Source organism: Bombina bombina, chromosome 3, assembly GCF_027579735.1.
Source record: "Bombina bombina isolate aBomBom1 chromosome 3, aBomBom1.pri, whole genome shotgun sequence".
Lineage (NCBI taxonomy): Eukaryota > Metazoa > Chordata > Amphibia > Anura > Bombinatoridae > Bombina > Bombina bombina.
Genome location: NC_069501.1, coordinates 1,000,447,462 through 1,000,460,474, shown reverse-complemented (window position 1 = coordinate 1,000,460,474; position 13,013 = coordinate 1,000,447,462). Strand labels below are relative to the sequence as shown.

The following is a 13,013-nucleotide window of genomic DNA, read 5'->3' as shown; positions in this document are numbered from 1 at the left end:
AGACGGCATCTTCTATCTTCATCCTTCCGACGCGGAGCGGTTCCATCTTCAAGACATCCGGCGCGGAGCATCCACTTCACTCGATGTCTTCTTCTGGAATGAATGTACCTTTAAGTGACATCATCCAAGATGGTGTCCCTTAGATTCCGATTGGCTGATTGAATTCTATCAGCCAATCGATATTAAGGTTGAACTTCAATCCTATTGGCTGATTCAATCAGCCAATAGGATTGAGCTTTCATTCTATTGGATTGGAATCATAATGCAAAACTCGTAATCTGGCCGTATGTGTTTTATTTAACGCCAGCAGTAAGAAACACTATATATTATCCACACTTAATGTCATTTTTGTATTTGCAAAAACCATTTTTACTTTGGTTTTACACAGCAAGAGTTAATATTCCTAGGTGCTGCAAATGACGTCAGAGTAATGATTGCAATTTACGAGGGCTGTGAGCCAGAGACAGCACGGTCTATGAGTAAGGCAGGAGCTGAAACATGTTAGACAGCTGCTGTCCTGGCTCTTTGTGATTTTACCTGATACATTGACGTTTTTATTTCTGTGTACTCGTAATAAACATGAAGTTTTATCTTTTTAGCCTGTTGCCCCGACTCGCTTTTACTTTTCTTGTACTTGGATAACTTGACAGACCTACAGAAGTCTATTGGTGGTTTGGGGGGCTGCGCTGAAAGCGGCTGCTATTGAAGGAGGAGCTGGTGGAACAAAAGGGAGGAACAATATCGAAGATACAAGTTTGTTTAGCAGAGAGGCTTTAAACGGAGTACAAGGTACTATTTATCCACTTTACAGCACGCATTGACTGTGTTTTTTCTTTGATAAAAGGACTGTTGTTTATCTGACCCACACCGCATACTGTTTGAGCGCCAGTCTAGGGTTTGTTTGGAGGAAGTGAACTTTATTATTTTTTAGTATGATGTAATAAAAGTTTAACATAAATTTTCTATTTTATGCAATAATGGTACAGACACACATTGAAGCAGATCATAGCTCATGTTACCTCAAGCTGTCTGAGAAAGCCTCCACTCCATACTTAGAAAGAGCATATCCTCCACCAATGTTTGACAGTCTTCCTGCAAGACTAGAAACATTAACAATGCGCCCACAGGCTTTTCTGATGAGTGGCAGCAGATTCAGCGTCACATCCACCAAACCAAGCAGGTTCACATTCAGCACTTTAGCAAAATCCTCTTTTCTTTGCCATTCATTTGGTGCAAATGCATGGCCAAATGCAGCATTATTTACTAAGCCCCAGAGTCCTGAAAGATACAAGAAGAATATGATGAGGAATTTATAGAACAAATTATATTATTCTTTTCTATGTTTAATTAATTTAGCAGTTGTCAGTCCTTGTCTATCTGTTAACTTTAGGGCAACCTGCAAAATGTCCAATGCTTTTTTGAATTGCCAACATGTTTACTCATTCAACAACCATCCAACTTCTATAAATACATTACCATGGCATGTGCTGTTAAAAGAAAGCAGATTAAAGTCTTGTATAAAATGATAGATTGTATTTACTTGGCTGAACAGTCACATTTTTGTTAAATAACTCTGACTATTTTGTTTCTGGGACTGGAAGACTTGGTGCAGAGATTCTCAGTTCCTGAATGTGGTTGATCAGTTCCCATAGGAGTCAGTAAGGAATCTGTGAGTGGGGTCTGTGTGGTCACCTGTTTACTTTTGTGCAAAACTTTTATAGGGGAAGGAATGACAATGGGACAGAACTTTCAAAGTTGGATAATTCCACAAAATTCATTACAGCTTGGACGTCTGAATAAGGAATGATGCACAACTATTTAAAAGAACAGATCATTTCTCCTATTTCTTCTCCAATATCGGCTCCTGCTAAGATTTATAATGCCCCTTAGCCTTTATGTAGTCTGTTATGATAAAATGATTGTCATGCAGTGCCTGCTGTTCTGCTTGTTGCCTAGGGTAGAGTCGGCTCCTGTGTGCGTGCAGAGGTGACGCACACTCATTTCACTCTGAAGCCGGTCAGGATCTCCTGTGGCGCGAATCCTGTGCCTATGTAAGTTGCTCACTTTCTACCTATCACTGCCCAAGTATAGGTGTTACTTAGTGTGCTCCTGGGTGTGATTATTACTGTATTCTGGATTGCCTCACTGTTATTGAACTCTGCCTGTCTGACTACTCTGCTTGCTTAACTCCTAAAGTACTGGATTTCCTCATGGTTATTGAACTCTGCCTGTCTGACTACTCTGCTTGCTTAACCCCTAAAGTACGGGATTGCCTCACTGTTATTGAACTCTGCCTGTCTGACCACTCTGCCTGTTTAACCCTTGAACCATTGGATTGCTATACTGTTACCGAGCTCTGCCTGCCTGACAATTCTATTGGTTTATTCCTGAACTGTAATTATTGGATTATCTTTGTTGCCGATTTCTGCCTGTTTCCGATCCTTCTATTGGTTTACCCTTGAATTGCCATACCACTGGCTCCACTCACTGAATTGACAAAATGGAACAAAGACTGTTAACATTGGCCTCCTGAAGCCATAAATTCCTTCTCTCATCTGAAAAAAGCCTTTTGTTCTGCTCCTGTGCTCCACCACAGTTCCTGACCTACAGTTCACTTTAGAGGTTGATGCCTCCGAGATAGGGGCTGGAGCAGTTCTAACCCAAAGGATCCTTTAACCTCCAAGTGGCACCCTGTAGCCTTTTTCTCTAAATGCTTTACTCCTGCAGAGAGGAATTACGATGTGGGTAATTTTGAACTCTTAGCCCTTAAGTTGATCTTGACTGAATGGCACCATTGGCTAGAGGGCACCACCAATCCCATTCAGATTCTCACTGACCAAAAGAATCTGACTTACCTAGAGACATCTCATCGACTCAATCCTCGACAGGAAAGATGGGCCTTGTTCTTCTCCCATTTTAACTCTGTGGTCTCTTATCTTCCTGGAACCAAAAACAAGATGGCTGACACCCTTTCCCGACAGTTTCCTCACTCTAGTGATTCCTCTGAAGCTCCTATTGAACACATCATACCCCCCTCCTGTGTGGTTACTCAGCTGATGTCATGAACCAAGCCTCCAGACTAAAAAGAAAAAGAAAAGGTCTGGGAGGCATTCTGCTAAGAAGGGCTGTATAGGGATTTGAACCTGTGGCTCTGTGGTTGCTATTTCTGTTTGCTTACATGTTGAGCCACAGCCAGTTCCAACAATAGCATGAGATCTGATAAATAACTATTTGCCTTACTTGTTATTACACCTGTGCAACACACAGGTGTTCTCAATTCTGGAATTAATCAGAACCAACCTGTGCAAAACCTCCCTATTTAAGGATGGCTTTTAGTCTGCATTAGTGTCTTCACATTGGATCTGTTTTGTCAAGTCAGAACCTGTTTCCTGTATTTCTTTGGAGAAAAGATTTCCTTTGCACCTGTTTACAAGGTATTACCAGGAGAAAGCCTTTACCTTTAAACCTGTTACCAATCTACAAGTTTGTTTCCTGCTTTATGCAATTCCTGCACTTGGCCATTGCCAGGAGAAGGATTTCCTTTGCACCTGTTTATAAGGTATTACCAGGAGAAAACCTTTACCTTTAAACCTGTTACCAATCTTCAAGTTTGTTTCCTGCCTTGTGCATTTCCTGCACTCAGCAATTACAAGGAGAGAGACTTTACCTTTAAACCTGTTACCAGTTTGCAAGTTGTTTCCTGCATTGTGCAATTCCTGCACTCAGCAATTACAAGGAGAGACACTTTACCTTTAAACCTGTTACCAGTTTGCAAGTTGTTTCCTGCATTGTGCAATTCCTGCACTCAGCAATTACAAGGAGAGAGACTTTACCTTTAAACCTGTTACCAGTTTGCAAGTTGTTTCCTGCCTTGTGCAATTCCTGGACTCAGCAATTACAAGGAGAAAGACTTTACCTTTAAACCTGCTACCTGTTTACAAGTTGTTTTCTGCCTTGTGCAAATCTTACATTTCTGTTATTACCAAGAGAAAGACTTTCCTTTTTGAATCTGCATCTCTGCTTACTAGTTTTCTTTATTTTCACTCCTGCTGTATGTGGTCTTAACATACCTGAGTAGCATATTTAAATATTCTGCAAGTATTTGCTTAAACAAAGTATTTTGTTATTTAAATAAATTTGTTTTCATTTTCAATCAGTATGGCTTCTACTAACCTTCCTTTAAAGCAACTGTTCCAGACAATGAGGCTCTCACATGATATCCTGAGACAGAACATGACAGCTGAACACCACCCTTCTTCAAAGACTGCAATGTGCCCAGTCTAGAAAACCTCCTGAAGACCCCGTGGCTCCTGATATCCTTTTTGTACCTGTGAACCTACGCACTCCTGTGCTTTCCTGGGCTCATGATAGTAAACTTTCAGTACTTCCAGGTTTAATAAGGACTTTTAAGCTTCTTTCCCGATATGTATGGTGGCCTACTATGAAGTCTGACACTCAGGATTATGTAAAAGCCTACACGACTTGTGCTGCCAACAAAACTCCCCGGTCCTTGCCTCCTGCTTGCTCCAACCATTGTCCATTCCCAAACAGCCATGGACTCAGATAACAATGGATTTTATTGTGGACTTCCCTCCTTCTGACCATCATACAGTTATCTGGGTTGTGGTTGACTGATTTTAAAGATTAGCTCATTTTGTACCCCTAAATAATCTGTCTTCTGCCCAAGAATTATTGTCTCTTCTTCTCTTGCATGTGGTACGACTTCATGGCATTCCCGTGAATATTGTTTTCAGACAGAGGTCCGCAATTCATCTCTACCTTTTGGATAGCCTTTTGCAAGTTGATTGTAACCACTGTTTCCTTGTCTTCTGGCTACCATCCTCAGACTAATGGCCTAACTGAGTGAGTAAATCAGGATCTTGAGGCCTATCTTAGAACCTTTGTTAATTCTCTCCATACCAACTGGTCTGAGTTGTTACCCCTAGCTGAGCTGGCAAGGAACACTTATTGGCACTCTTCTCTACGATGTTCTCCATTTCAAGCCGCAGCAGGTTATCAACCTTGAGTCTTCCCTCTTTCTGCTCAGTCTTCAGGGGTTCCTGCTGCAGACCGACACGTTACTAATCTCACCTCTCATTGACAATGTATTCACTCTTAGTTACGTTCAGCTGTCTCTAGATACAAGAGGTTTGCTGATCATCATAAAGCTTCTGTACCTGCCATCTCGGTAGGGGAACGTGTTTGGGTCTCTACTCGACATATTCGCCTGCATCAACCCAGTCACAAATTAGGACCTAGGTTTATCGGTCCTTACAAAGTCCTGAAAAGACTGTCTCTTGTTACCTACAAAGTGGCCTTGCCCAAAACCCTGCGCATACACCCAGTCTTCCACATCTCACTACTCAAGCCTTACATCAAGAATAGATATGCCTCCTCTGCTCCTGGTCCATGGTGACCCTGAATATGAGGTTGCTAAGATCCTGGACTCCAGATACAGGTGCAGCAAACTGCAGTATCTGGTACATTGGAAGGGTTACTCTGTGGTGGATCATTTCTGAGTTTCTGCCCATTATGTGCATGCTCCATCTTTGGTATCCAGATTCCATGCTGCTCATTCTTTGAGGCCGACTCTGGTTCCCAGAGGGAACCCTTGAGAGGGGGGCTATGTCACACCGCGCGGCTCTAGCTGTTGCCAGGGACTCGGCGCCTGCTGTTCTGCTTGTTGCCTTGTGTAGAGCCGGCTCCTGTGTGCGTGCGTGCGGTGGTGACATCATTGCTGCATGCTCCTTTCACTCTGAAGCCCATCAGGATCTCCTGTGGTGCGAATCCTGCTCCTATGTAAGTTGCTCACTTTCTACCTATCAATGTTCAAGTATAGGTGTTACTTAGTGTGCTCCTGGGTGTGATTATTACTGTATTCTGGATTGCCTCACTGCTATTGAACTCTGCCTGTCTGACTACTTTGCTTGCTTAACCCCTAAAGTACTGGATCGACTCATTGTTATTGAACTCTGCCTGTCTGACTATTCTGCTTGCTTAACCGCTAAATACTGGATTGCCATACAGTTTCTGAACTCTGCCTGTCTGACCACTCTGCCTGTTTAACCCTTGAACTACTGGATTGCTATAATGTTACCAAACTCTGCCTGCCTGACCATTCTATTGGATTACTCCTGAACTGTAATTATTGGATTCCCTTTGTTGCCGATTCTTGACTGTTTCTGGCCCTTCTATTGGTTTACCCTTGAACTGTTATACCACTGGATTCCCTACCTGTTGCCGCCAAAGACTACTCTGCCTATTGTGAGTACCGCTTACCTCATTTTGTGAACTTTCTCTGCTCTGGGATATTCCCTATCATTCCAGCTTGACACCTTTATAAGAAGACTATTGGCCAAGTTTGGTCTGGTAGTGGAATATCCCACGATCATTACAGTGATCTTCCACAGATTTCATGCATTGGAGCATACATATGAAAGAGACAGTGAAATCAAAATTACACATTCACAATTCAGATAGAGGGGATTGCTATCCGCTGCCCCAGAGGTGGCGGACAAGTTAAGAAGTAGCGGTCTTAAGAATGGTGGAAAAGGCTTAAGAATTCTAAATAAGGTATATCCTTGCTGCATTTTACTTTCCTAAAACTAATCTACTTAGAAATGTTGTTCTAAAGATTCTTTCAAGTAATGTAATTTTAACTAAATGTTGCTTTAAATCAATATCTGGGCTTTTTTAGGAAAATTGTTATAATTGTTAGAATACTTAAAGGGGAAAATCAAAAAATGTATTTCATAATTGTGATAGAGCAAGTAAATTCAAACAACTTTCTAGTTTACTTCTATTATCAATTTTTCATCTATCTCTTGGTATCTTCTTCTGAAAGGCAGGGACGTAATGCTTAGGAGACAGCCATTTCTGGAGCTCTATGTGGCAACAGTGTTTGCAAGAATGTTATCAATTTGCAAGCACTATTTCCTGCCATGTAGTGCTCCAGATGCCTACCTAGGTATCTCTTCAATACAGAATATCATGGGAACAAAGTAAATTTGATAATAGAAGTAAATTGGATTTTTTTATTTTTTTTTTTAAATGGTATACTCTGTGTTAATCATAAATAAAAATGTTTGAGTTTCATATCCCTTTAAAATACTGAAAAGCACTGGTGTAATGTACAACAGATAGATAGCAGTATAGGTAGGAATCCAGCACAACCAGCAACACTGTGCCTGCTGCAAGGAAGGAGACGTTTCCCCAATAGTCCACAAAATCCAAAAAAACAGCAGCACCAGTTGCAAAACTTTTATTAGGACAAGAGAACAAACAGACACAACATTTTGGGGCTCACCCCTTAATCATGTGTATAACATTGATGTGTACATTTACTTCCTTTATACCTTCCAGGTGTATACATTTACAGGTGTATCAAATATCCATCATTTCCAAATACTACCACCTACTGGTGGAACAATATCATTACCTCACCTTATACAAAACTACATATATTCTCACAAAAAAACTACCATTTATAGTACAAGTTTTAAAATCGAATGAGATTTGAGCAAAAAATTCAAGTTTTCAAGTTTTATAAATAGAAACCTCTTAGTTATCTTAATTGAGCAAATACATAGCTGGCTAGGGAATATAAATTACACGAGCAAAGACCAATCCAGGTCTCTGTTCAAACCTCTGGGGTGTAGGGTATCTAGTTTAAAAATCCAGAAGGCCTCCCGTCTCTTAAGAAGAAGCTCTCTGTCGCCCCCTCTCCTATTTCTCTCCACTCTTTCTATTATCTGAAACCTAAGCTGGGCGATTTGATGTCCTGCCTTTACAAAATGGTTAGAAACAGGGGCCTCCTCATCCCCCCTCCTAATATTATTCTTGTGTTGGCTCATATGTTCTCTAGCTTTTCTGGTGGACTCTCCAATGTAAACTAAACCACAAGGGCACTTTATTAAATAAATAATACAGTCTGAGTTCACGTACATGTGTAATAATATTTGATATCAAACTATGGGGATCAACAACTTTGCGACCCTTAATCATATTGCTACAACTGAAACAGCCCAAAGAAGGGTAATAACCTTTACTTTTATTAGTAATATATCCTGTCCTATTAGGCTTAGCACTGCCCACGTCATTCTAATTTTTTCATTTTCTTTATAACAGATAGAAGTCTACAGACATAAGTTAAAGTGATCTCACCTGCATTTCCAACAATACTAGAGACCCAATCTGCAGCAGACTTTACACTCTGACTGTCAGTAACATCGAGGATCACAGTCTGCAGTCTGCTGGATGTCTCCTTCTTCAGTTCCTCAGCACCTTTCTCAGTCAGACAAGCTGCTAGCACCCTCAGACCATGGCGATCCAGCTGTTTTGCTGCTAAGTTCCCGAAGCCAGAGTCACATCCTGTGATCAGCACATATTTATCTGAGAGATTCTCTAGTATCTGACTTTGTCTGTACCATCTGTACACCAGGATCAGAGCAATCAGCAGTAACAGTAAAGGAAGCCACATGGCTGAAGCAGCAGTGTTTTTTCTGTAATAGACTTACATTAGTGTAAAAAAACAGTATTAGTAGTTATATTCATTTGTATATCAAAGAGATTGTTTAATACTTCTATATGTTATGGGCTATGCTGCACCAACACTGAGCAATTTAAATATACACCTTAGTTAAAGAGCCAGTCATCATTGTTATTAAACTTGCTGGGAAAAAAGTAGCGTGCTACCATGCTGGTTAAAGCTGGCGGTATAAAGTTTTAAAGGACAGTCTACACCTTAGTCATCTTAAAGTCTTACTTTACATTAAGCAGCAATAATCCTCCTGTACCCTTTCTATATCATACAGCAGTAACAGTAAAGAAGTTATTTGAAAATGAATATTGTTTCTGGTCACTTTTAAATGGCTGCCAAGCTCTGCCCACTGATGAAATCACGATCTGGGCAGCATAGGCCTTCTGCTGAATAGCATTGACAGTCTGTTAAATCCAATTAGTGAGTCTCTGGAAATTAGTGAAGCCTTTAATGCAGCCCACTGATGACATCACGATCTGGGCTGCATTAAAGTCTTTAAAGCCCTCTACTAAATGTTAAGCTACTCTAAAACATGTATAAACACACACATGGGCAAAGGAACCTAAATAAATATATATATTAGTAAAAGTGCAAACGTAACATCCAATACATAGCATACATTTCCCTATGCCTGATGAACCTGCTACCTATCTTGAATTTGTCCATTCTACAGTATTGGCGATAAAAAGCAGCTATGTAGCAAGAGGCAGCAGCAAATTCTGGCCAATTTAAATAAATCAGTTCTACATCTCACACAAGGTCTCCTGTCCAGGGGCGTATTTTGGCCTACTTGCCTAGGGCAGCAGATTTGGGGGGGCATCACTTTTTGAGTCTCACACACACTCACTACACACACCCACATATACATACACAAACTGCACTACACACACCGTACTACACATGCACACTGCACTATGCACACTCACACTACACACACACACTCTCACACTACACACTCTCTATATACATATACAAACACAAGCACTTGAACGGGAACATTTAGTTTGGAAATGCCCTGACAAAAAGTGTGTTATGGGGGGGAGGGGTGCAAAATTGTTAGTGCCTAGGGCAGCAGATTTGGGGGGGCATCACTTTTTGAGTCTCACACACACATATACATACACAAATTGCACTACACACACCATACTACACATGCACACTGCACTATGCACACTCACACTACACACACACACACTCTACATACATATACAAACACAAGCACTTGAACGGGAACATTTAGTTTGGAAATGCCCTGACAAAAAGTGTGTTGTGTGGGGGAGGGGTGCAGAATTGTTAGTGCCTAGGGCAGCACAAAACCTAAATACCCTCCTGTCTCATGTTTCATAATTATAACTATAAATCCAGCGCCTGTGTATATCTGAAGGGTGAACGCTGCAGGCTGCTGCGCACAGCCTAAACAATAACAAACAAATCCACAATACAGCAGCACTTCCATTTACTCTTCTTTATTCCATTCAAAGACCCAAATTACTCAAATTGAAGTTTTATATGTATTGTGTTTTAGATATGATTAAGATTGTTTGAAATGTCTGTAATTTGAGTCTTTGGGTTGTATATGGAAGTGCTGTATATAACAAGTTAGCTGCCATGCGAATGCAACCTCGCCCATTTGCAGGGCGCTCGATAAATTAGCTCTCCACTTGTAATCTAGGCCTTAGTGTTTTGAGTATTTTGGTGAAGACTCGCCATTTTTAACTGGGGAGAAAGAACACTGAGAACTGTAGTGCAAAAATATTTATGGGAGAAAATTTCATATATGCCAATGAAACAACCGGGTTCAGCCCATTTAACAAAAACAATAAATTTTAATTTCTTGCTTTGTTTTTTTAGCACATCCATTGTACTTAAATTACAATTTACGCTGTGCATAGTTTAAATGATTTTTTTCCTGTGTAATTATTTTACGTTTTTGATAAAATATGATTTATGGTTACAATTTGTTTTGTAAGATTTTTAAATAATTTTTATTGTGCACTTTTGTAATGTCAGCATCTCCTTTACATATGAAAATGCAGTATAAGTCGCTTAGCGAAACACCCTGGTTTCAGGGTCAACAGTGTCTAATAATTCCACCAGGGAAAGAGAAGGACTGGTGAGCATTCCTAAAGAATCTCACCAGTCCAGAGATATTTTTAGAATCAGGGCCTGATATTCAAAAGCTCGACGGCATGGAGAGAAATCATGCAAAATCTTTGGATTTTTTTTTAAGCTCATGTAATGTAGGAGTCCCTCCTTCACATTAAAGGGACAGTCTACACCAGAATTTTTATTGTTTTAAAAGATAGATAATCCCTTTATTACCCATTCCCCAGTTTTGCATAACCAACACAGTTATAATAATATACTTTTAACCGCTGTGATTATCTTGTATCTAAGCCTCTGCAAACTGCTCCTTTATTTCAGTTCTTTTGACAGACTTGCAGTTTAGCCAATCAGTGCCTGCTCCCAGATAACTTCACGTGCCCATACACAGTGTTATCTATATGAAATACGTGAACTAACACCCTCTAGTTGTGAAAAACTGTTAAAATGCATTCTGAAAAGAGGTGGCCTTCAAGGTCTAAGAAATTAGCATATGAACCTCTTAGGTTAAGCTTTCAACTAAGAATGCCAAGAGAACCAAGCAAAATTGGTGATAAAAGTAAATTGGAAAATTGTTTAAAATTACATGCCCTATCTGAATCATGAAAGTTTATTTTGGCCTCTACTGTCCCTTTAAGAACACTGCATAGTGAGATAAACATCTTTCAAAGTAAAATTTGTGTTTCTAACATATTTTTATGGCCCTCTCCATACTGACAAGGCATATTAGATAATCTCACCTGAGCTGCAAGCTTTTGTATATCAGGCCCCAAGTGAGATTGAACAGGGGTAGGAACATACATATAGTGCAAATAAGGTTAAGCCTGATATATCTGAATTTTGTGTAATTTCGAAATGTATATAATGTTTGTACAATTAGATATTTTAGGCCTAATAATTTCCTGCAAAACATTCAAGATGGTGCATATTTTATTTTCTGATTTTTAATTGTTTATTTGAATTGAACAAAATAGGTATAAACTCTTGTTGTTTTGTGAAGGTGAACTGATGCTAAATGTGGGACAAAATATTGGGTTTTGAATATTTTCAAAATTAAAAAATGCTTGGTCTGCTGAAAAAAATGAGGAACAATTTGTGTGGGTACCTCACAGAAAAAAAGCTGAAATTAATGTGTTAATACAAAGAGGGCCAAACAAATGGTTTAGCAGTGAAAGGGTTAATAGTGTCTCTTACATTATACATATAAAAAATAAAATATTTAATTTCATCATATGTTGCAAGATATAACATTCACTATACCATTTGATTTAATTTAATATACAATTTAACCTTCACATTTCCCCTCTGTGACACTTGACACACTGTACCTGGCACATCGCCTGCGGCACACTTTATCTTAGCATATCACAAAACAATTTGTCCTGTTGTGAGCGCATGAGGGCTGGCTTTGTTTTACAGACTATTTACCTTATATGTATCAGGGTAAAAGAAAGATAATTAAATAGCAAGCCCTGGAATATTGCATACCAATGCTACAAGACCCCCAGGTGGGGAAACCGAATATATAAAACAATTTGTATAGGGATAAATAGTAGTACAGTCACTCACCTTTTAACAAAAAGTATCAGTGGCAAGCGTGGCTGTCAGCTCAGCTGCACTGCTGTATAAGTGGGAATAGGCTGGCTCTAAAGTAAAGCGCAGCCTTTTATCTAGTAGGAGGGAAAGGAAGTGATAAAACCAGAAATAATAAAAAAAGGTCAAAGCTGTTGCTGCTGTTTTATTTTTCAAATTGCCAAGTTTGCATTTAAAGGGACAGTCTACACCAGAATTTTTATTGTTTTAAGGGACACTGAACCCAAATGTTTTCTTTTGTGATTCAATTAGAGCATGCAATTTTAAACAACTTTCTAATTTAGATGCCGGCCCATTTTTGGTGAACAACCTGGGTTGTTCTTGCTGATTGGTGGATTAATTTAACTGACCAATAAACAGGTGCTGTCTATCGTACTGAACCAAAAATAGCTTAGATGCCTTTTTTTCAAATAAAGATAGCAAGAGAATGAAGAAAAATTGATAATAGGAGTAAATAGAAAGTTGCTTAAAATTGCATGCTCTATTTGAATCACAAAAGAAAAAAATTTGGGTTCAGTGTCCCTTTAAAAAGAAAAATACACCCTTTATTACCCATTTCCCAGTTTTGCATAACCAACACAGTTATATTAATACACTTTGAGAGGGTAATACAAAATGAAAAAATAACATAAATAAAAGGAAGTCTGCAATATACTTTCGTTATTTATTTTGTCCCCTTTTCCTGTAATTCTAGTCTAAAATTTGAGCTTTTCAGTTCATGTTAAAAATGGAAGTGCAGAACACTGTTATATGAGCGAAATTGAGCGATTTATGTTTC

At 39.3% G+C, this 13,013-nt stretch overlaps 1 protein-coding gene across 1 annotated transcript in view; it reads right to left on the bottom strand.

The window, feature by feature from the left end:
* Positions 1–12,272, bottom strand: part of LOC128654300 (retinol dehydrogenase 7-like) — a 38,031-nt gene extending 25,759 nt beyond the window's left edge. Inside the window, exons 1-3 of the mRNA XM_053708161.1 lie at positions 12,212–12,272; positions 8,164–8,511; positions 1,020–1,278 (exon numbers count right to left, since the gene is read on the bottom strand). Coding sequence (XP_053564136.1) covers positions 1,020–1,278; positions 8,164–8,479 — 575 coding nt within the window. The 5' untranslated portion in view covers positions 8,480–8,511; positions 12,212–12,272. The remainder of the gene's footprint in view (positions 1–1,019; positions 1,279–8,163; positions 8,512–12,211) is intronic.
* Between the last annotated feature and the right edge of the window lie 741 nt (positions 12,273–13,013).